At 46.6% G+C, this 25,689-nt stretch overlaps 2 protein-coding genes across 2 annotated transcripts; one reads left to right on the forward strand and one right to left on the reverse strand.

Annotated features, from left to right (window-relative positions):
* Positions 1-1,425: 1,425 nt before the first annotated feature.
* Positions 1,426-6,281, reverse strand: f9b (coagulation factor IXb; the record flags this gene model as incomplete). Its single annotated transcript, XM_079737664.1, has 8 exons — positions 1,426-1,973; positions 2,161-2,290; positions 2,762-3,207; positions 3,552-3,683; positions 3,819-3,935; positions 4,251-4,275; positions 5,091-5,260; positions 6,194-6,281. The coding sequence occupies 8 exons, from the start codon at positions 6,279-6,281 to the stop codon at positions 1,426-1,428; spliced, it is 1,656 nt and encodes a 551-aa protein (XP_079593790.1).
* Positions 6,282-20,763: 14,482 nt separating this feature from the next.
* Positions 20,764-25,302, forward strand: LOC307077520 (fibroblast growth factor 13-like; the record flags this gene model as incomplete). Its single annotated transcript, XM_079738952.1, has 5 exons — positions 20,764-20,968; positions 21,682-21,792; positions 23,126-23,229; positions 24,807-25,005; positions 25,169-25,302. The coding sequence occupies 5 exons, from the start codon at positions 20,764-20,766 to the stop codon at positions 25,300-25,302; spliced, it is 753 nt and encodes a 250-aa protein (XP_079595078.1).
* Positions 25,303-25,689: the final 387 nt, after the last annotated feature.

Consider the following 25,689-nt stretch of genomic DNA (forward strand, 5'->3'; position numbering starts at 1 on the left):
AAAGTATTGTGTAGAAGGTACTAGCCATATAGCAAACACATTTTAGGCTTTTTGAGGATCTTCGTTTGGAGCTTTTTCAATGGAATTGGTGCTTGAGTCTTTCCTGCTATAATTACACTTTTTCTATCTGTTGGCTGCTATGTCTATTGTGCATCAGAAGAGGGCGCTATAAACGTTGTTTGGCAGTGTATAAAGCAATAAGCTTTAAATCTTACAAAATCAAAAGTATGAAACAACTGGTCTGGCTTGTTTTAAACAATGATTGTGCCACTAATTACATTTTTTTTAGATTACTGTATACGGTGAATCTTCATCAAATTGCCTCTAAAGTCTGCACTGAATTATAATTCCCCAAAAAACTAAATCAATGCTTTTTCTCCTACACAAATGATCCTGCTTGCCACTCATTAGCTAAGTTTTTCTGAAATGTTTGAATTATTTCATATTATGTGATTATCATAAAACGTGAACTACAAAACAATTTGACTAGTGCCGTGTAATGTGGGTGTCATCCAATCACAAAGAGGAATCCCGAGCTCACTTGTCCCCCTGGTGGAGCCGTGCGGCCCTGCAGTGTGTGTCTTTATTTAGCTTGTTGACTGCATTACCATGTGCTTGGAGGTGTTTGAAGATACACTGCCATTCATCCGTTTACTCCTGAAGACCCGTTGATTAGCCCTGTGTCATATCTGCCATGATGTTTGGAGATCCACTTCCAAATGTGTAAATACAAAATCGAAGAACGTTTTCTTTAAATTAGTATTCAGTCATCACAACGTCTTTGTTTCATTGGTCATCAGCAATCCAAGTTGATATCAGGTTCTGGGAGTAGAGTTGAGTTTGTTTGAGTATTTTGCCCATTATAATAATGCCAGGCTAGACTCATTGAGAGAAGTCAGTTTGTGTTTCAGACCTTAAACCTGTTCTATTTTTATGGAAGTCGGTAAAACTGTAAAGGATTCATTGTATTCGAATTAATTCTGCGTATGATTATTTTCGTCTTAATAAAAGCACAAGATGAATTGATTTATCCTTGATTTCTTTGTTGCCAGATATAGCCAGATGCCCCTCTTACCAAGACAAGGACAGTGCTAGAAGAAGCATCACCCAATGAAGCAATACGTTTGACATCAAGCTTAAAAGCTTTCTGACAACGAATAAGGAGTTTACATTCAGTTTAATTACACAACTCAACATATCAACAATTAAGATTGTTAATTGGCTGATACCATGTGACCAAACCGGAGACGGAGACAAAATCAACACACCCACGTTCCTCCCATCAGTAGTGACAAGCCGTTCTAAACACATGACCCCGCAGCCTTCAAACGCTGCCTACTCTTAATGAACCGGTCTGCGTTCCCCGGAGGCCTCGGAGGTTCCCCTCGACTCGTCCCCCTCAGCCCTCCCTCTGCTCCGGAGGGCTCACCGGATCCCCGTGATGTTGCTGATCCAGCTGTAGTAGCGCGACACGCGCGTGTACACGCCGTACTTCCCCGCTTTGGCGCACTCCTCGCCCCAGCTGATGATGCCCGTCAGGAACCAGGTGCCCTGGTGGTGGGTGACGTGGGGCCCCCCGCTGTCGCCCTGACACGCGTCCATGGGCGCCTCGTCGTAGCCCGCGCAGAACATGAAGCGGGTGATGTGGTCGCGGCTGGAGCTCTTGCACGAGGTGCGGTCCACGTACGGCACCTCCAGCGTCTGCAGCCGCGAGGCAAGCTGCCCCGCGTTGATCTTGCCCCAGCCGCTCACCCGGGAGCTCTTGGCCCCCATCAGCAGCTTCTCGGTGAAGTCCTTGGGGCCCAGGCACACGGGCCGCCGCCGCGCCGACAGCTCCACGGGGCTGGCCAGCCGCAGCAGGGCGATGTCGTGGTTGTAGCGGGACGTGCGCTCGTCATAGTTCGGGTGCAGGAATTGCTGTGCAACGGTGTGGTCGCGCTCGTGGCCATCCTGCACAGTCAGGTCATGCTCTCCTAGTGGCGGGGGGGGGGGGCAAAGCAGCAGGTGGGTTGTTACGGGCTACTTCCAAAGGCTGCTGGGATTATTATTACGCTTGCTTATTATTGGTGGAAATGGAGATCCTCAAAGATTATCCCGCCTTTGTCCGATTACAAATGTGCAGCCAGTTTGTAAGTTACTGGTGGTTCTGCGCTGGCTCACCCAGTCGTACGATGTAGTCCGCCACGGTGAGCTTGAGCTCGGTCAGGCAGTGGGCGGCCGTGATGACCCAGATCTCGTTGAGCAGAGAACCGCCGCAGAACAACCTTCTCCCTATGGACATCAGGCTCGCCTGCAGCAACAGAAGCAGGTGAGTCGGTCTGCAGCTGTTGCACTTGTTGACCGTCGTGGGGTCAGAGGCCATGAAACTACAACAATGTACAATAGGAACGCGTTTCTGAACGTCGTGGTTGTGTGCTGCATGGCCCAAGTGACAAACACTACATTTAAACAGGTATTATTCAATTCAGTCAATTACCCATCTATCCATCCATACCTCCATCTATCATCCATCCTTCCATGCCTCCATCCATCCATACCTCCATCTATTCATCCATACATCCATCCATTAATACCTGCATCTATCCATCCATCCTTCCATACCTCCATTTAACCATCCATCCATCTCTCCATACCTCCATCTATCCATCCATACCTTCATTTAACCATCCATCCATTCATCCATATCTCCATCTATCCATCCATCCATCCATCCATACCTCCATCTATCCATCCATCCATCCATCCATCCATCCATCCCTACCTGCCAGGGGATCTCCCCGGGGGTGGCCTCATTTCCTCCTATGATCCTCTGGTCATGGTTGTCCTCTGACGTGATGGCGCCCACGGTGGGGTAGAACTGCCAGTGGTGTATCCCTCCCTCCCCCTCCCCTTCCCCCTCCTCCTTCCCAACGGGCCACGCGGCCGTCGTCACCAAGCCCTCCGCCCACCCGTCCTCCGTCGGCCCGCCCTCCTTCGGCACGCCCTCCGTCGGCCCGCCCTCCATCGGCACGACGACCGTAGCGTTGCCGTAGGTCAAGGGTCGAGAGAGGTTGGTGACGGAGCCCTGGTAGCCGTGGGACAGGGGGTCATCGTCGTCTCCATACATCAGCGTGTCGTTGAGGTCCAGGTCCGGGTCCAAGGCCAGCGATCTGCCGGCTGCCCGGGCCGCCACAGCGGGCTCGCTGACGTGGCCGCAGGCAAACAGCTCTGGGATCAGGTGGGAGGGTTCACAGAGTTAACCAATAGGAGGGTTTTGCATTCAAAGTCAAAAGTCCATGAATCATTTTTTTGCTGGAGTTACACGTGGAACACACAATTCTAAACCTATTTGGGTTTCACTCTCTCAGAGGCTTGTCTTTTATAGCAATATTTAGTTTTTTCTGTATGCGTAAGATTTCCAGTCAGGAGCAAAGGAATATTGATTAAACACTTGAACACTCAGCAATATGTACTCTACTGTATGGTGTTTAAAACAAATACTTATAGAACAGAGCTAATAATAATAGAATAGAATAGACTCCTCCCATCTCGTGTGATTGGTGCATTAGTACCTGTTGACTCACAGCTCTTCCTATCAGGCTGCAGCTTGTATCCCCGGGCACAATGGCACACGGCGCGCTCCCGCTGCATCGCACAGAAGTGGGCACAGCCCCCGTTGTTGTTGGAGCACTGCTTGGCGATTTCTGAGGGGAAAGGAGAGACGGGTTTGAGATCTGCTGGCTGATCCGTTTACCTGCTGATTAAGTGGTTCAGTAGCTCTGCATGCTAGTTCCTGTACGGGTCAGGTGTGTTCATCAGGAGACGCTCCTACCGCTCACCTATCTCACAGTTCTTCCCGCTGAAGTCAGTTTGGCAGAAGCAGACGTAGGCGTTGACACCGTCTTTACACAGTCCCCCGTTTTGACAAGGAGACTCTGGTTTACATTGGTCACCATCTAGCAGACACACACACACACACACACACACAAACATGCATGTGCATGCACACACATACACACACGCACACACACACACACACACACACACACACACACACGCACGCACGCGCACAAACACACACACAAACAAACATGCACGCACACACAAAAACATGCACCCACAAACACGCGCACACAAAATTAGGGACATGCATACACGAACACACGCACATTCACACACACACACACACACACACACACACACACACACACTGTGAGACATCCACAGGGGCTCAAACCACTGCAACACTGTACATAGGTGAGTTGACTTACCAATGTAGCTGGCCCAGAACTCCATCTAGAAGGCAGAGACAGGTAAGAGAGAGAAGGCTTCATACTCAGGAGAACAAACTAGATGATCCCTCTTCCAAGCCCAAGCACAAGATATCCCCAGTCTTGCTCACACTCAAGAACCAATGCGATACTTCTAAGTTAGAAACAAGAATGTTTTTAACAGAGACAGCTTGCCAACTTATAGAATGAAGGGTAAAATATGAACAATTATGATGATCAGTTACAAGAATGCCCATGAAGAATGTATTGTTTGTTTGCTCTTGGAAGGTATGGCAGTATATACTTTGTCACTGTCACGTGTGCGCTTTGTGTTATTGTTGTGTATGTGCGTGCATGTGTTGTGTATGTGTGCATCTGGATGACTTACCTGTTCTCATGTGTGTGTGTGTACCAGGATATTCTGCTTCTTCTCATGTGTTAGTGTGTGTGTGTTTCTTGATGACCACATCTTCTCGTGTGTGTGTTTGTTTGTGTGTGGATGTGGATGACCTAGTCCTAGAGTCTTCTCATGTGTGTGTGTGTGTGTGTGTGTGTGTGTGTGTGGATGACCTATGGCCTTCTCGTGTGTTTGTGTGTTTGTGTGTGTGTGTGTGTGGATGACCACGTCTTCTCATGTGTGTGTATGTGTGGATGACCTAGGGCCTTCTCGTGTGTGTGTGTGTGTGTGTGGATGACCACGTCTTCTCATGTGTGTGTGTGTGGATGACCTAGGGCTTTCTCGTGTGTGTGTGTGTGTGTGTGGATGACCACGTCTTCTCATGTGTTTGTGTGTGTGGATGACCTAGGGCCTTCTCGTGTGTGTGTGTGTGTGTGACCTACGGTCTTCTCGTTGTTCTCGAACACCTCTTTGGCCTCCTCCATGGTGCACTTTTCCTCCAAACACTCTCGCTCCAGGTTGTCCCTTTGGATCTCCTCCAGGCGGCCCGTGTTGTAGCGCCGCTGCCGCCGCAGCACAGCACTGGCGGAGCGACGGGGCAGCAGCACGCGGCCTGGACCCAGGAGACCCCCCAAGGAGACCCCCAGGGAGACCCCCCCAAGGAGGATCATCAACAGACAGGAAATATGCTGCAGTCGTATTGACGGACTCTGTGTTGTTGGATGTCTACGACACGCAAGTCAATCATGTCGGGACGTCTCTTAACCATTAGGTCATAGGTCAGACACACTGTTTGGGTGTTAAGTTGAAGGTGCTGTGGGGTTGAGCTACAGATTTAGAAGTAAACAACCAGAATAAGCCCCTCCCTCCCTATGCTCCTCGGCCAATGAGAAGGTTTACAATTCGTGTTCTCACAGTCCGTTTGACTTAAGCTGAGATGGCTCGGCCATTTCTGGAAAATCGAACTCAAATCCTGGCCCTTAGCCACAGCACCTTTAATGTATAATTACTTAGCATGGTGAAAGTTTGGTAAATCTGGATTAGGGTCTACTCTACATCACTCAATACTGTTCTGGACGATCTTTGACGATTTAACATGATAAACAGATTTTGTATTAGTAAATTTAATTGTATGAATACAACCACATTGGTCTTTATGCATTGAAACAATCCAACTGAGTTTGGGCTAATGCCTTCTGTTGTTTTTTTGTAGCCCTCATTTCCCCCACCTAAATTTAAGCCATTATTTTTTCAAAAAGACAAATAATGCTAAATGCTAAAGAAAATATGGCAAAAGCAAATACAAAAACATTCACAGTAAAGTTTTAGATAATAGCATTATTTGCAGCTTATCTAAATACAATTATTAAAACGCACTCTTAACTATAAAAAACTCTTGATTGATTTGGAATCAGCCTTTGACATCTTATGGAAACCTTTACACTGCTCTACAGAACCAATGGCTTCTTCTGTACGTGCTACTAGCTTAGATCGCTCTAGCTATGTGGTAGTGCTCTGTTTTTGAGGCCTTCCCTTAAGGGCTCACCTGTCTGGTCGTCGACGACGACAGCTTCTAGTCCATAGGTCTCCAGCAACAAGCATGTGGCGAGGACAATTAGACACACCGTGGCCATCCTGTCAGCCCAAAGAAGCGGAGCGTTCTCGGTTGTTTATATCAGGGAGAATGACCCACAGCATTGGGTTGAGAAGCTACAGCTACAGCTCCAAAGTACAGCTCCGCACTGTTTACTGACTTGAGTGTGCGTTTGCATGTCTGTTTGTGTGTGCGTGTATATGTGTATGTGTGTGGGTGTTGTGTACGTGCACCTCAGTGCGTATTCATGAGTATCTGTGTTTGCATGCGTGTTTGTGAGAAATATAGAATTAGGTGAATTTTAGATTGTTAGTTTGTGATTCATACATTTGTAAAAAAGAGAAAATAACAGTATAACGGTCTAGTTAGGTTACCTTTTTACCCTCTCCAAGTCTCTTTCATGGCAACATTTTGCAACAGTAAATATTAACTTTGCATTGTGTGTGTGTGTGTGTGTGTGTGTGTGTGTGTGTGTGTGTGTGTGTGTGTGTGTGTGTGTGTGTGTGTGTGTGTGTGTGTGTGTGTGTGTGTGTGTGTGTGTGTGTGTGTGCGCGCGTGCGTGTGTGTGTGTTGGTTTCACTTGTGAGGACATTTCTCGTTAGAGGGACATTATGGGTGGGCCACACTATGAGTCAGCTGTTCAAATACCTGCTATATCACGTTTAGTTATTTTATTACAATTTCTTGTGTAATGCAAGTCAAATTCCAGCAGGAACAAGCAAATTGTCCTATTGGCCCTTGAACATACCAATCACAATCTGACTTCAAGTAAACATTCCATTCTGTTACGTTAAAATGTTAAATAAAAGAACACACACAGCCACTCACTCCAAGCAAATATAGGCAGTACCGGAATACTGTAGACGATTTGTATCATATAAAGCAGAATACTTTCATTAGTGTCGTTAATTATACTTGGTGAACTCTGTCGCGAGTGATGTAAACTAGCTGTCAAAACTATTTGGGCATTATACTTTGTACTTCAACACACAGTGCATTACCATGCACACTAGAAACTCCATAGCACCCAGATTTCTTATCCGTCATGTAAACACCAAAACCAGGATACAATCGCTTTTCTACCAGAGTGAAACCCGGACACGACACCGACTTTAACCCATTGCTATCCGGGCGTATTTCTCTGAAGGTATCTGGCTGGTATCTTGGGGCTCAACAGCTGCAAGCATCTAACAAGGCGTCCGCATGATGTGACCTCCATGGAGACTCCTATCCATACATTTGTATTTGTATTTGATGGCAATAATCTCACCAATGGTGCAACTCTACAGACAGCTTGGGACAATGTCTTTGTATGCTCATTCCTTTGGTTTGACCAAAACCTTCAGGTATGTCTTCTTCTTTTTGTCAATAAGTTTGTGAGGCGTTCGAGACATACACTTACACGACAAATGTTGATCTTTGTGTAACTAAAGGCATGCCGATACAAAGACGATGACCCAAGCACCCAATTGTGGCTTAGAGATTGCAACATCTTCTCAGTCGCTTGCGACTAGGGGGCCAAAACAACTTGAAGGCCTGTCCACACACGTACAGGTACAAGCTGTTCTTGTACAGACCGGAGGCCAAACACAGAGAAACTTATGTTCCTTATATGTGGGTCTTAGGCATGAGACTAGAAACATGTGGGAAGATCGATTTTTCAAGGATGTAATACACCTGTGGATAATCTGAGTAATTTAGCCTGGAGAGGACGCTGTATGAAGCAAGACCAACCGCACAGCCAGTGAAGAGGGGACACTGTATAAAGTAACACCCAACACACAGCCAGTGAAGAGGGGACACTGTATAAAGTAACACCCAACACACAGCCAGTGGAGAGGGGACACTGTATAAAGTAACACCCAACACACAGCCAGTGGAGAGGGGACACTGTATAAAGCAACACCCAACACACATCCAGTGAAGAGGGGACACTGTATAAAGTAACACCCACCACTCAGCCAGTGGAGAGGGGACACTGTATAAAGCAACACCCACCACTCAGCCAGTGGAGAGGGGACACTGTATAAAGCAACACCCACCACTCAGCCAGTGGAGAGGGGACACTGTATAAAGCAACACCCAACACTCAGCCAGTGGAGAGGGGACACTGTATAAAGTAACACCCAACACACAGCCAGTGGAGAGGGGACACTGTATAAAGCAACACCCAACACACATCCAGTGAAGAGGGGACACTGTATAAAGTAACGGCCAACGCACAGCCAGTGGAGAGGGGACACTGTATAAAGTAACACCCACCACTCAGCCAGTGGAGAGGGGACACTGTATAAAGTAACACCCACCACTCAGCCAGTGGAGGGGGGACACTGTATAACGTAACACCCACCACTCAGCCAGTGGAGAGGGGACACTGTATAAAGTAACACCCAACACACAGCCAGTGGAGGGGGACACATTAAAGAAAGGTTGGAAACTGGGTGGTGAATGGTACGGTGAAAAGAGAGCAAGAGAATAATAGCAAGCAGGTCTTCTTAGTAAGGGAAAGTAACGTTGAAAGTGTATTGTTTTTTCTGATAAACATGTTGAAAGAGCATTTGTCTTTATCTTAAACACATTTAAAGAGCATTTGTCTTTCTAAACATGTTTAAAAAGCATTGGTCTTTATCTTAAACACATTTAAAGAGCATTGGTGTTTCTAGTAAACTCACGTTCTAGGAGCATTGGTCTTTCTTCTAAACACACACTGAAAAAGCATTGGTTTTCTGGATTCTGGTGGATTTAAAGCAAAGGGTGGGGTGTGTGTGTGTGTGTGTGTGTGTGTGTGTGTGTGTGTGTGTGTGTGTGTGTGCCTGTTCATGCCTGCGTGTGTGAGTCTCCCCCATGTTGGTGCCCCTATTATTTTCAGTGAATAAATCTAGCAAGGATATATTATTAATCATTATTCCCCCTACTCCCACCTGAGCAGTTAACGTAAAAATCTGTTAGGGTTTGCAAAGTAACCCTGTGTGTCAGCCCTTTCCACCAGTACTAGCTACGAGAGAGAGAGAGAGAGAGAGAGAGAGAGAGAGAGAGAGAGAGAGAGAGAGAGAGAGAGATGTGTTGAGTAAGGGATATAGTATAGCGAGCTGGTCATCATTGTGAAATAAACCCTGACAGGGTGATGCAGGACCCTGATGCAAAGCAAAGGGGGGGTGAAACACTCTTGAATCCCCTTTACACAGCTACTTACTAAATAATTCAAGAATGGGGCACAAAATATAACAACACAATTATTTTATTGATTTAAAACGATAATTTGATGCTTCTGATAAAAATACTGTCTGTTACTCATAGAGGTGGTCTGTTATTCATAGCAATGGTCTATCATACTTAAATAACTGTAATTGACCAATCAGAATCGAGTATTCTACAAAGCTGTGTTATAAAGCTAGATAACACGTTCAATTCCTGAATTACTCCCCTATCATGTTGTAATATCTCATCGCCGCATCATTGTGGAAACCAAGGCTAGTATGCCTGTACTTCCTTAGCCCGCCCTTATGCAGTGGCACAGTCAGTCACATGACGAGAGAACATCTCATTGGCTCCCCAGAGAGAGCCCCGACCTTGAACGGGGTGTCATTATATCGCACGCCAAATCCGACCGGATAGACACGTCATTCATATGACAGCGAGGTCACCTGACCTTGACCCGGGCGTTGCACGTTACCAAGCAGCCTTGTGTTGACTCATTTTGCATATTGGGTGAAGGGGCAGGAGTCGAGGTGGTGTCCCGTCTCCATGCACCTCCAGATCACCGCCTCTTAGGTTCAGGAGTCAGACAACATCATCACCGCCTGCTTTTGCATCATGTCACTATTTGAACATAGTGAGACGTACAATGTCAGTTTCACACATATGGACGTCATGTGCAGATATGTGTTTCTAATTATTAAATGTATCTTAATTACCTGATCATAATTGATTTTACTATGTAGATCTTGTTTCTTCTCAAAGGAACCACTGAAGAGCATGGGATATTGGTACAGTAACAGTCACATGATTGCATCCTATTACATCTATGTTGATGTTTGTCCAGAATCATTCCCAGTGCTTTGTCCTGGTTGTCAGACCAGTGCTGGCAGGGCAGCAGGAACAAAAGGGAAAGGATCCAAATGCCGACAAGGACTCAGGGAATGTAACCAATAGGCTTTCAATAAAGAAACTCAAATCCACGTAGGAGTGGGAAAACACTAACATCTAGAGAACCTCAAGGAACCACAAGGAAACACAAGGAGAACCAGCAGGTTAAAACACTAACACCTAGAGAACCACAAGGAACCTCAAGGAACCGCAAGGAATATAACGGGAGAGTCTGATCAGGGTGAGATACAGGGGGGAGATTGACCAGGACGCTCGGGTAAGGGGAAGGAGATGAGTGCTATGATGTGAAGAGCACAAAAGATCTAAGGACGTCTTGGGGACAGGTGGAGAGCCAACACTAAACAACATAAATACAGAGTCGGACAAGGACTGTTAATCACAGTAAAACCCTTCATTGACACTGTAAGTGAAAATGTAATCTTAGAATTGGCTCAGAGCAATAAATAAATGTTAAAATCATTGTTGTTTTATAATTAATTATTGATTTTCTGGAACCATGTTGCTTAAATGATCGAAGATAAAAACTGGTAAGCAGGCAAGAAGGTTCAGGTGAGTGCTGATTCTGCCCCACATTTGAGCCAGATGATAATCAGTCCTTTTGTTTGATCATATAGGGCCGGTGAAATTCTCATGCTTGTGTTGTCATGTGTTTGAGGCCACACATAGCATGGGGGAAATCGGATGTGTGACCATAAATTGTAATGTAATTCTGACCCTGGCTAATACATTGCTCCAGGGTTTAATGACCCTTTTCTTTTTTACCCACGCGGTAGAAGCAGTGCTAATTGTATCCGAGGGGCTGTTCTGCTCTCTGGGGAGGAGGAGGAATTGAGTGCTTGTTTTCCACTAGAGAGCAGCTGGTCTGAGAACAGTAGCCTCAGGAGAAAGAGTCTGGCAGTCCTCGGTGGAACCGCCTTAATAAAGCCATGAGGTTCTGTTGCTCGGTGGAACCGCCTTAATAAAGTCATGAGGAGGTTCTGTTGCTTGGTGGAACCGCCTTAATAATTACATGAGATGAGGTTCTGTTGCTTGGTGGAACCGCCTTAATAAAGCCATGAGATGAGGTTCTGTTGCTTGGTGGAACCGCCTTAATGAAGACATGAGGAGGTTCCTGCTGCTTGCTGGAACCAGCTTAATAAAGCCATGAGGAGGCGAGGTTCTGTTGCTTGGTGGAACCACCTTAATAATTACATGAGATGAGGTTCTGTTGCTCAGTGGAACCGCCTTATTAAAGCGGGAAAACAATCTTATCACATAATAATCTTATCATATTTCTAATTTTCCGATTTCAAAGTAGGCAAATAAATCAAGATACGATTTTATTTTTGGTGTCCGAGATCAGATTTAAATGTTGTAGTATTTTATTTGCATATGCAATCCTTTTATGCAAATACCTTCACGGAAGAAGGTTAGAGACCGTCAGTGATACTGATTTCATAACTGAGACTCTTCCATCGTCTCCAACCTAAGATTAAAACCAGCCAATCACCAGCCAGTGGCTCCTCATTAGCCAAGTCCTAATTAGTCTGTATCCAAACCTGTGTAAACTAAAACAAAATTTTCTACTATCGTTACTGTACCGGTCTGGCCTGGACCAGGTCCTCTTGTGCTGCTTGTTCTGGGTCAGGAGAACCAATGAGAACACACTAAATGTTAGTCCTTAAGATCTATAAAAGAGCAGCGACATCCAATTCTCTGGCCATGTTTTTTATCTGGGTTTGGACCCTTTCATTGGTGAGATAACTGCAACATAGAAAATCATTACATAATGACATACATTACATAATCAAAACACTTCAAAAGAATAAACAAATAGCACTCGTAAATCCCACCCACTTTAGATAGGATTCAGGTCATTAGCAAAAGCCAACGATGTTATAGGGGTACATGCTGGATAATAAATTAACAACATACAAATAATAATAACCATTTTCAAAATGATGTGAGGAAAATGTTATTTACTTTCCTAACCACTGTGAATGTGTGCTCCACTGTTTCTGTACAATATGTAACATGACAAAGGTTGTAGCATGGTCAATATAAGGATCTGCATGGGCCCAGACTGCTGAGTGCGCAGGGGTAGATGACCTATTGGTTTAAACCCCCTGGGATACAAGTCAACCCGCTACTTCAGTCACCGCTTTGATGGAACTAAACTGAGAAGAAGCTACGTATCTTCTAGTATCTATCTATTCGAACTGTTTGTCTATCAGTCTCTCTCTATATCTGTCTATCTCTCTCTCTATCTGGCCGTCTGTCCATCCCTCTGGTTGTAAGCTACTTAATTGCGCCATTTCGCGCCAGTCGGTAACTTGGCTCTGCGCTCTGGATCTTTAGTTTGCTCAGGAGCGCCGCGGCACGGGACGCTTTGGATTGGCTGTTACGGTGACACAAACCGGACTGAAGTGATTCGATTGTGCTGTGGATGCGAAAGTAACATAATGAGAAGGTGAATTCCCGCTGTTTATAGCCTGTACGCATATCCGCTGAAGATTAATATCCAACCCTCTTTGAGCTGCTACATGAGCGGGAAATCGTCTAAAGATAAAGATGCTTCCAAAGGTGAGTCAAATACCTCCGCGTAATTTGGTATTGGTCAACTTGTAAATAATTACATTGCTTTCATTTTATAATCAATGCACCTTTTTAATAGAAATCGTTGAAACTGGCGAAATTGCTTGCGCGATGCTGACCTCAGCATTGTCTGTTCACTTTCCCCGTTGTCCGCTTAGAGAGAAAAACAACAAAGTAATAAATAATACAATAAAAAATAAATATACATGTCGGGTACGTTTGAGCACCGATTCATATGTTGACCAGAAGCAATAACCAAGGCGTTGTGTTGGTTGCTGTCAACCAGACAAAGCCCATGATAAATGCATCCCCCAGCTGTAGACGGCAATACAGCCCCACGCGCTGAGGAAGCTGGGATGTTCCATTGCCATGGAGACAGAAAGGGTGTGCCCGGGAGCTGGGCTCACGCATACATTAGGGCTGCTCACTCATTATCCAACATGAAGATGTATGTCTATTTATTATTTTTGCCTGAAAAAAACAAAATAGCAACATGATCGAAAAATGAATTAGATTTGATATGTTTTCTGTAAGCCGAGTTGCAGAAAATAACCAGGCAATAAGAGAAATCCACGTCACGTGGTTCGATGTTTTGTCTTCTACTTTAAACAGGGGGCCAGGCTTCAGAGTATATTTTATAGTAGACCTAGGATCCCTTTATGATCAACAATGCACGCACAAGGCTTATCCGATTGTGGACGTGGACGCTTTAAATAGTAGTTTTTAAGAAAGTTTGATGTCATGAGACTTGCTAGCCCGGCCGTCTGGTCAGGGACCTGTTGAGGACACGGGTCAACCCGGGGCGCAGGGAGTGTTGTAAAGTTTTAATTGATTGGCTTTAAGAACATAAACTAATTAAAAACGTGTTCCTGTGTGGTTGACAGGGCAAGACAAAGTCTGAGTGAGGCTCAAGTGTTAAGCCATGCATTAATGTGTATATGTGTCTGTCTGTCTGTCTGTCGTGGGGGGGGGGGGGGGGGGAGTGCGTGCGCACATCGCGCAATTCAGTCTCGAGGGAGGAGGGGGAGGAGGCACTACTATTCAGGTCAAGTTTGATGTACGGTAGGTCATCCACCCGGAGAACACGACAGAAAGGATGCAAGCGTGTGCGTGTGCGTGTGTGTTTGAGTATGTGCATGCGTGTGCGTGTGTGTGTGTGTGTGTGTGTGTGTGTGTGTGTGTGTGTCAGAGATGGAAATGAACTTTTTTGCCCACCAGCCACTGTGGCAGGTAGATTTAAAAATCTACCAGCCACTCATGTTTTTTACCAGCCACTTTTTATACGCTATATATATTTTTAATATATGTGTACATTTTAAACAATATAATAGTAACACTAGATAAGAAAAGTGTTTTTCATACACATCATTTTTTCCATCAGAAGTGATTTTGACTGTAAGTAGGTGCTACCAAGGAACTGAGTTGAAAATGTTACACTCTTACCGCATATGAAAAACAATACACAGGTATCTGCCATGTTAAGTCATGTTTATTTCAAAGGTGTTACGATGACAAGTTTGGGGATAATTCATCTATACAAAGTATTTTCAATAAAAAAACAAATTGACATATTAACAATAAAACAACATGCATGGCTACACCATCATAAGTCAATAGGAACATTTGTCTTTTCAGTGCACTGGCCTTTTAATTTCTTCAATTCAACCAGATGTATAATGAAATCTGCCCCTATAATGCAACAGATGTATCCTCTCGGTATAGGAAGACTCATACTCTGCCTATGCATTTGAAATTAAACATTTGAAAACAGACCATGAAGAAACAAGAACAAGAAACAATGACTTAATAAGTGCAAGACACATTGAAAAACGTCAGAATACATTAAACTATATATATATATATGGATTTAATATGGACACAAACGACTAAACATTGGATCATTGTATGGATTTATATGCACGTTACGGGATGAATTGATAAGCTCCTGTAAGGGCTACGATGGCACAGATGACAGCTGATTTGGAACGGAACAACAGCAAAGTGAGGAACCCAGACTTTTTTACGGTTCAATTATTAATGTTGTTTTTGAATACTCGTTGGATATTCCGAGCGAGTAATCCAATACTCGCTCGGAATATCCAACGAGTATTCGAAGCCTGTAAAATGGTATTCGGGACAGCCCTACGTCTTAGCACACACACTTGACATCTGTTTTGACCAGACTGACAGAAAGCAGCTGTTTGCCAAACAAGTGAGCAGAGCTCTAAGGTTACCCAACATGCTAGTTTTTCGACAGCAACAAACTATTGCATTAGGCCTAATAGAAAATAAAAAAATTAACTTACGTGCAGTGCCATTCGAAGTCTTGAAATGGCCTTCCCTTTTTGGCAATTGCGTGTGCATTTGGAACTAACTTCTATCAAGCTGGTCTGTTTTGAGGCTAACGAGCGTCCTCATCGCTGTCGTGGTTTCGGGCGCTGATTTTCCCTTGGCAATTTTCAAAACGTGAAGTTGACTTTTTGAGGACTCGTGGTCCTTCACGGCTTCCAATTTTAGGTTTTGTGTCCCACTCACAAAACTATTGGACCTGTGGCCATCCGAAGCATGCTTACGACAGAGAGCACAGAACACTGTCTGGCTCGTCCCGTTAAACACCAGCCAGTCACGGTGTTGCCCACTGTCCGATGTTCGCCATCTCTTATTAAAAATATACCGAATGTTGTTACCGGCATATTATCTCTATGGTTGCCGGTATATTATCCCGGATGTTGACAGTCGCAGTTCAGCAAAAGAGGCGTAGAAGAAGAAGGGGGCCGGATGTTGACAGTAATAGTTGTGGAACTGTGCAGCGCCGTATGACGAATGTATTAAATATGCAAATTTGAACGGACCTGACTGGAAAGTATTACCCGACACAGTGGCGGGTGAAGTGACACAATTCACCCGCCACCATACAAATCCACCCGCAAATGGCGTGTGGCGGGTGTTAATTTCCATCCCTGGTGTGTTTGTGTGTGTAAGTGCGTGTAGGTGTGTGCAAGTGCGTGTAAGTGCGCGTGCGTGTCTGTGCTTGTGTGTGCGCGTGTGTGTGTGCGTGTGTTTGTGTGTCTTGATGGCTGAGCACGGAAGCTTTAAGCCCACTGGGACCCTGCTGCGCAGAGGGAAGCTTGTTACGCAGCAAGCCACCGTTTTAAGACCCCCCCGTGGTGCAGCAGCCAACACCGCTGTCCACGTGACTCAACCGATATTCGATTTGGTTTAAATGTTCCCTCCCTGTACTGCGACACAGCACGTGATCCACAACCTTGCTTCTTGAATAAAGAGCCCGACGCATAGCAATTGTTCCCATTATAAGACAGTAGCAAAGATTAGGCCCAGCTTTGATCCTGTTATTTCGCTACATCTTCGTTTCTTCAGTTGATCCTCCGCACCTTCTCCATCACAGGCTATTAAGTCTATCTTCCTGATGCTGTGGCGCCACCTGTGTGCGGATCTTGTGAACTCCAAACTCGATTGGAAACACACAAGCCCCCCTCCCGACAGAAAGGGCTATTTCAAACTGTATTAGGCCCACTGCATTTCTGGTTTCTCACTCGTAATATGAGATGGAACAAAGAGAAGGGCAAAGTAATGACGTGAACACTCGATATAAGAAATACGTTTAGAAAGGCTCCTTTTCCTTCATTTTCTCCAAAGTATCATTAGGAACAAATAAAGGGAATACAAATTGATTTTAATCAAAAACAGACAGACACAGACACACACACACACACACACACACACACACACACACGCATACACACACACACACACAGACACAAACACACACAACCACACACACACACACACACACACACACACACACACACATCCACACACACACACACACACACACACACACACACACACACACACACACACACACACACACAAAAGGCAACAAGACCAAAATACACAAAGTAAGGGTAAACAGGCAATTTCCTGTTTCTGGTCAACAAAACAGAAAAAAGTATTATGGCTTGATGGGTTGACAATGATGTTAAGGATAATGTGTTTCTGAAATTTTCCTCTCATATTACTGCAGTTTGGTTACCGTCTTAGGATAGATGTGTGTGTTTGTGTGTGTGTGCGTGCGTGTGTGTGTGTGTGTGTGTGAGAGAGAGAGAGAGAGAGTGTGTGTGTTTGTGTGAGAGAGTGTGAGTGTGTTTGTGTGAGTATGGTGAAAGCTAAGACTGTTGTGGTGTTGTGTAATAGCTCAGAGCTAGTCTTAATGAATGCTAAATATTTACCAGACTCCTGTGTGTTTCCCTGGACCAGAATACACACCTTGGCCCCCCGGTAGATGTAGGAACAGGTCCTCCTGGTGATTCTGCCCGGTCAGCGTGGACTTTGGCATGAAATATTAATGAGAAGATCTGAAGGCTTAATGGATCCTAATGTTCTGTAACGATCTCTCGTCAACGCCACATACACCGCCTAATGGATCCAATACCTCAGAGAGTTCCTTCTCTCTCTCTCTCTCTCTCTCTCTCTCTCTCTCTCCCTCTATGAACTTTGGTAATTCCTTGTTTTGACAAACGGCCATCACTACAGGAAGTCAAAGCCATGAGCAGGACGCTCTGGAGTTGAGAGCACAGCATGAGTTTTCCTATCCGCAGATCCACATCAGGTAGGACCGGGTTTCTGTAGACTGCTGTCTTTCATCCTGTTTAGTTTGAGCATGAAATAGAGTGAACCCCTTCTACTGCCGGGAGGATGCCGGTTCCAGGCCGAGGACTGTGTGACGGTACCCGGTGTGACCTGACACAAAGAGACCACTTTATGCTTTCCTCGGCGTGCTGAGAGCCCTCAGAGGAGAGGCGGGGGTCCGGCGGTGGGAGCTCAGGATGAGCTAGGGCGCGCCCTACTGCTTCAACACAGTAACGTCTTTCACAAGTCTGAGTGCAGCCTGAAGCCTCCACCTTTACCGTGCAGACGTGCCCAACTCATCAGTCTTTCATGGTTTAGTCTGAACAACAAAGGGCTCCCGGAGGGGTTCCTAAACTCACTGGTTGAAGGATGTTTCAGTAGTTGGCGTTTTAATGGTTTCAACGGTTGTCCCTCTCATTCTTCTCATACGACCATAGTTACAATCCTTTTACAGAGGCCATATTACAGACGAGCTTGAGTTTGTGAACTGAAATATCAAAAAAAAATGTTTTGTTTGTGCAGTTTGCTGCTGTAAGGCACTGCAGTTACACTTAGTTTTATTAAGCAATGTAAAAAATCATTAATTAATGATGAACAATAGGGGGCAGGGGAATAAGTAATATAAAGAACAATTACATAAACCAATTCATATATTAATTCAAAAATAGGTATGTACTTATGTATGTTATTTGTTATTTATTCATAATCATATGTATTAGAAACATTTTTTTTAGTTTGGTTAGAAGTATAGATGTTGAGGGTTAATTAACATAAAACCTTACACAACCAGTATCACAGCTCTGCGTATCTGTGGGTTCATGACGTCCTTATTGCAGAGATCCTTCTCCAGACGCATCCTGTTTCCTGTCCATATGCTAATTAGTGTTTAATTAGAGTTCCCGTAAAGCCTAACCTCCTCTCTGCTAAAACACTTTGATATTTTCAACCATAGCCTAACAGAAAGTTCACCCAAAGTTCCCCGTGTCTGGTTAGGAACACCGACTCACTGGGAATGTCTTGAGATGGAAAAGGGAATATTTGTGGTCAGGTCTGGTCCTAAGTGAGCCCCGCTCACGTTCTGCTGGCCCTCAGAAGGCCGTTCTGCTAGGGCTTGAGGTGTGCTATTGATGCTAAGTTTGCTAACAGCAGCCAGTCACCCTGCAGTAGGTCAGTCTATAGCTGTCCTCTTTAGAGGAGGTGAGTCTATATCTGTCCTACAGGAGGTCAGTCTATATCTGTCCTACAGGTGGTCAGTCTATATCTGTCCTACAGGAGGTCAGTCTATATCTGTCCTACAGGAGGTCAGTCTATAGCTGTCCTACAGTAGGTCAGTCTATAGCTGTCCTACAGGAGGTCAGTCTATAGCTGTCCTACAGGAGGTCAAGTATATAGCTGTCCTCCCTACAGGAGGTCAGTCTATAGACTGTCGTACAGGTCAGTCTATAGCTGTCAGTCTATAGCTGTCCTCCCTACAGAAGGTCAGTCTATGGACTGTCGTACAGGTCAGTCTATAGCTGTCAGTCTATAGTTGTCCTCCCTACAGGAGGTCATTCTACTGTCGTCGCTCACTGGTAGAGAGGAACCATGAATGGTGAATATGTGTGTATTCACGCAGGCTTACATCTCCCTGGTGGGTAAGGTTGGTACCTATGTGTGTGTGCGTGTGTGTGTGTGCTTGTGGCCGTGCGGTGTGCTCGTGGCCGTGTGTGATTGTGTGCTTGTGGCCGTGCGTGTGTCTTTGTGTGCGTGTGTGTGTGTGTGTGCTTTTGGCCGTGCGTGTGTGTGTGATTGTGGCCATGTGTGTGTCTGTGTGTGTGTGCTTGTGGCCGTGCATGTGTGTGTGTGTGTGTGTATTCCTACTCTGTTTTAGCTCAGACTACGATACGGACTACTGGTTTCCTCCCTCTTACATGCTGCATCTCATCACCACTGGTAAACCTCTGCACCAAAATAGAGCCCCTCCTCCTCTCACTCTCTCTTGCGCTCCCTCCCTCGCCTTCTCTCTCCATCTCCCTCTCTCTCCCTTTTCCTCTCCGTCTCTCTCTCTCTCTCTCTCTCTCTCTCTACCCTCGCTCTCTCTCCCCCTCTCTCTCTCTTTCCCTCTCTTTCGCCAACCATCTCTCTGAACCACACGCGTTCTGTAGGGGGACAGTATATATGTAGTCACCTCTGTCCCTCCCACTGTATTAGCTTACTTACATCGTACACATGTTCTTTATATCCGTTACCACCACCCACCCCCCTCCCTCCCTATCTCTATCAATGTCATGAGTGACTCTTTAACCTGACCCCTCCTCGCATATAAAGCGTAACATGTAAACACCATGCCACGTGGGGCCTGGCGGCCAACAGGTGCTCTTTCTGTAGTAGAGCGATTGTTTCCACGCAAGGCTACTCCCCTTCCCGCGCTCCCCCCATTCATCTCCCATTTCTTTCTCTCTCTCTCTCTCTCTCTCTCTCTCTCTCTCTCTCTCTCTCTCTCTCTCTCTCTCTGTCTCTCTCTATGTGTCTCTCTCTCTCCAATATTCGCGACAGAGCGAGGGGGGTGGGTGGAGGAGGGGGGGGGGGGGGGGGGGGGGGGGGGGGGGGTGCAGGACTAGTACGGGCTGCATTAGGTTTATGAACGGCACGGATGCATCATGCTTCCATTTTTGTTCTGCTGAATCCCCCGGCGCTGCGAGGACCCCCTCACTGACAGTAGGTCAGAGTTACTGCATCTCCCAGCCAGGTCCGCGAGACCCCCGAGAACACGGGGAGGGGGCCACGGTGCAGCCCACGCGCAGCAGCAGTGACAGCAGCAGCAGCTGCAGTGATCAACACAGCTTCCCTGTTGCCCGTTCACACGGACCAAGCTGTTGATCCCCCCGACCGACCAGCAGACCGGACCGGGCGGACAGTCGTACATCTGGGACCACCGACCCTATTGGATAACAAAAACTAAACAACACTAATCGAATACTTTTCAACTCAAACGGATGGCGATGTGTCGCCGGACTGAAAACCACTGCGCGCAGACAGGATTTGTTTACTGATTTGACGAAATCACCGGGACGCAACGATGGATGATTCTGGTCGGGCTTTGATTATGGAGATCCGCGAGACTGCAGCAGCCGGGTTGTGATGCTCGCTGAGGGGAGGGTTTAGATCCCCGGGACACAGCCTTTCTTCGCCCCGCCAGGGGGACCGTCACCATGTCTCGGGCAGCGGCGATCGCCAACTCCCTCATCCGCCAGAAGCGGCAGGCACGGGAGCGCGAGAAGGCGAACTCGTGCCGCGGCACGGCGGGCAGCCCGAGCAACAGCAAGGGACCCAACGAGAAGCCCAGCAAACTCAACGTCTTCTCGCGCGTCAAATTATTTGGCTCGAGGAAAAAGCGGAAGAGAAGGCGACCCCCAGGTCTGCAGAGGAGTGAACTCCACCTCAGCCATCAGCTGCACTTCGACCACCACCATCACCATCCTCACCCCCATCAGCACCACCCTCACAACCGACCACCAAACATAAACCACCTTCTCCATCTTTAAGGTGTCTTTTCTATACCATAGGAATTGTTTATTCATAATGTAATGGAAAAAAAAGCCATGCCTCATATCAGGTATTCATCGTGGACCAGCAGCTAATAACATGTGTATTTTCAGTGTATTTGTTTGTGGCATGAACAACATGTCTTTGGATATATTAAGGAGCAAGCTTTCGATGTGGGTACCTTCTTTACTTCCTGCTTCCTGCAGAGGCTGTGGTCACGCAATCACATGACTCTGGAAGGTTCTGTACTTCATATCATATTCTAACTGTTGCCACCTCCTTTCCTTCCCTCCCTTCCCGTTTGCCTCTTCTCTGTATCCATCTGGTTCCCTCCTGTCATGACTGTCTTATAATTTGACCCTCCTCGCTGTCTGTTTGACTTTGCCGAACTTTAAATTGTGTTATTTTGTCCGCCTGTCTTTTCACATCATATATCCTTCCCTCCCCGCCTCTCCCCTCCTCTCCTCTCCTCTCCTCTTCTCTCCCCTCCCCTCCTCTCCTCTCCTCTCATCTCCCCTCTCCTCTCCCCTCCTCTTCTCTCCTCCCCTCCCCCTTCCCCCTCCCCTCTTGACCTCTGACCCCAGAGCCCCAGTTAAAGGGCATAGTGACCAGGCTGGCCAGCCAGCAGGGCTTCCAGCTCCAGATGCAGCCAGATGGAACCATCGATGGAACCAAGGATGAGGACAGCACGTTCAGTGAGTCCAGCTCTGACCTCCATCTCTGGGCCATTCAAGACATTATTGGGGCCTGCTCTTTTTTTTTATTGCTTCTACTTTGACATGTTGCCAGTCCAGTTAGTGACAGGAGCTCAGAGGTCACCATGGGTGAATTCTAAGAACACAGGCAGGAGTAAAGCAGGATTCACTCATCACTCAGCTGAGCTCAGCCCCGAGGGAACTAAGTGACTCTCTACATTCCTTGCACATTTTTATTATGAATGTACTGCATAAAAAAGGCCATAATTGCACCAAAATAAGTGCAGAGCCAGATGAAGAAAGGTCTATTTAATGGTGTGAAGGAAATCAGCCTGGTTGTTCTCTCGCTGCATGTTGGGACTCGCTGTATCCCTCACACTCACACCCATGATGAGGACCAAGTGAGGAGCACCGTACACAGGGTCCTATAGAGGAGGTGGTCGGATGAATGGAGGGAATTAAACAACAATTAAATCTAAACAGAGCTGTGATCGATATCCTGCGGCTCAGAGCACTTGTGGAAATAACCTATGGAATGGTTTGTATTGTACCACTCAGTCCACGCCCTGCTATCCATCCTGGTGTCTGTCGGCCAGAGACTACATCACCCATCAGACTAGCTGTTAGAGAGACTACATCACCCATCAGGCTAGCTGTTAGAGAGACTACATCACCCATCAGACTAGCTGTTAGAGAGACTACATCACCCATCAGACTAGCTGTTAGAGAGAGACTACATCACCCATCAGGCTAGCTGTTAGAGAGGCTACATCACCCATCAGACTAGCTGTTTGAGAGACTACATCACCCACCAGGCTAGCTGTTAGAGAGACTGCTGAATTCACTCAGGCTAGCTGTTAGAGACTAACTGCTGAATTCACCCATCGGGCTAACTTTTAGAGAGACTAACTGCTGTATTCACTCAAGCTAACTGTTAGAGAGACTACATGCTGTATAACTGTTAAACACACAGCCTTTTAGTTAATGAGATGCGATGCGATGAGTCAAAATAACATGGCCTTTAGAAGTAAAACCTTTGTCCTTCTAAATGTGTGATACCGATACAATCACTGTCATGCTGTGAGATCCGTGGTGTCTCTGTAATTGCAGTGCGTGTATGTGCTTTTTGTGGAGTGTTTTTGTGTGTGTGTGTGTGTGTGCTTTTTGAACACTCGTCTTCTCTTGTTTTATTTCTGCTGCTGTAATACCTGAATTTCCCTCCATGTATTGATAAAGTCTTATCTTCTGTGTGTGTGTGTGTGTGTGTGTGTGTCTGTGTGTGTGTGTGTGTGTCTTTGTGTGTTTGTGTGTGTGTTTGTGTGTGTGCGTACAGCTATATTTAATTTGATTCCAGTGGGACTGCGTGTTGTGGCCATTCAGGGTGTCCAGACCAAAATGTATCTGGCCATGAACAATGAAGGATTTCTCTACACCTCTGTAAGTCACACACACACACACACACATACACACACACACACACACACACACACACACACACACTCACTCACTCACTCACTCACTCACTCACTCACTCACTCACTCACTCACACATACAAACACGTGCAAACACACATACACATACATATACAAATGCACCCAAAACACACACATACAGACACACACCGGGGCACACCTGTGTGGCTGGGTGTGTGTCTGTTGTTTGTCTGTCGTGTTGTGTTTGTTGTCACTGTTTCATTTCCTTATTCCATTGATTTCCAAATGATTGTATCCCCTTATTGGATTTCATGCCCCTGTTTCTGTGTTCCGAGCGTCACAGTCGTGTTCCTGATGAAATGAATGAATGGGCATCCTAGTTAAGTCAACGTCTATGCGTTCACACCGGTCATCCTCCAGTGTCTTTTTGCTCAGAAAACACAATACGACACGTCCACAGCTTCAGGCCTGTGGACAAACTGATCGGTTTCTTATCCAGAGTGCATGGCTTGACCTGTTCCATGGATGGAGCCAAAACCAAACGCCCTCAGTCACGACGGCTTCTTCAACACACACACACACACACACACACACACACACACACACACACTCAGTCATTTCGCTTCCTTGAATATACACACGCCCAGTCACGTCGGCATCTTGAACGCACACAAACTCAGTCACATCGGCTTGCTGAACACACACACACTCAGACACGCCGGCCCCCTTGAACATCGCATCACATGGTACACGTCTCTGCACCCAGCGGACAGACGGCGGCCCTCCTCTGCGTGTGCGTGCGTCCCCAAGCCCCCCTGCCGCCCGCCCCGTGGGGCTGGTTGGTATTCTGGACAGAGAGCCGGCTGCCATGGAGACAGAGGAGTCAGGAAATGCAGATGTCAGCAGCATCAAATTGTTGCAGTTTGTTTCCAGAGTCTACAGAGCGTTGGGGGGGGGGGGGGGGGGGGGGGATGGCTCAGACTGGGGGTTCTCTAGACAGAGGGTGAGGGACAGGCCCGGCTGAATGGATGAGTCTATGATTGTATTATTCATCCACCCTTCCATTCATCCACTCACACGCCCCATCCGTCCATTATTTCAGCGTCAGTGTTGCTGACCCTGGCCCTGACCTTAAGTAGTCCATGTTGCTGCTTCTGTATGCGGTGGCCAGTGACTCAGATGTGGTCAGTGTGTGATGGCTCATACCATCTCCAGGGTTACGGTCAACACAAAATGAGTGTCCAGCAGAGAGTAGGATGGGTGTTGGAACATGGCTTCACGCTTTGACTCGCTTTGATGAGTCAACTTCAAAGTTGTAATAGTTTGGACTTTGAGCACAGGGTGAAGGTGGAGGAAGTGAGCTGTTCCACCGACAATAGGGTGGAGCCACCAACGCTAGGTTGGCTTCCATGCTCAGCTCCACCTGCAGCTTGTTGGTATCTTCCAGTAGGAGATTTACAGGCTTACTCTTTGGGAGAAGAACGTGACATTGCAAGCTGACGGTTCCATCGTAACAATTCATTAATTAACTCACTCATTCATGTGAACTGATGCCGCGGCCCCGCCCTCCTGCGTTACAGGAACACTTCACCCCTGAGTGCAAGTTCAAGGAGTCGGTGTTTGAGAACTACTACGTGACGTACTCCTCCATGATGTACCGCCAGCAGGCCTCGGGCCGGGCCTGGTACCTGGGCCTAAACAAGGAGGGCGGAGTCATGAAGGGGAACCACGTGAAGAAGAGCAAGGCCGCCGCCCACTTCATCCCCAAACCCCTCAAAGGTACGCACCGGGATGGAGGTACAGCGCCGCAGACATTCAACTAATGGAGCACACATTCAGCTAATGCCTTAACCTGTGGGTGTCTTTCTGTGTGTGTGTGCGTGTGTGTGTGTGTGTGTGTGTGTGTGTGTGTGTGTGTCTGTGTGTGTGTGTGTGTCTTCAGTGGCCATGTACAGGGAGCCATCTCTCCACGACCTGACGGAGTTCTCGCGGTCAGGGAGCGGGACCCCCACCAAGAGCCGCAGCGCCTCAGCTCTGCTCAACGGAGGAGGGAAGACCCCTACTGACTCCTCCTAGCCCCCACACACACTAACGCACACGCACACACACACACACACACACATACACACGCACACACACAGATAAATATAAACACACATACAGATACAAAGACACACACACACAAACACATACAGACACACACACAAACATAGATACACATACACACACACACAGATACACATACACACGCTAGCACACACACAAACACGAGGACACACATTGATACACACACACACCCACACACAAACACAAACTCAAACATACATACAAACACACACAAACACACACACATATGCAAATATGCAAGCACACATAGACACAAAGGATCCGCATACATATTCAGACACAAACACACACACACACACACACACACACACACACACATCAAACAAATAAAAGTGG

This window comes from Pollachius pollachius, assembly GCF_949987615.1.
Source record: "Pollachius pollachius genome assembly, chromosome: 6".
Lineage (NCBI taxonomy): Eukaryota > Metazoa > Chordata > Actinopteri > Gadiformes > Gadidae > Pollachius > Pollachius pollachius.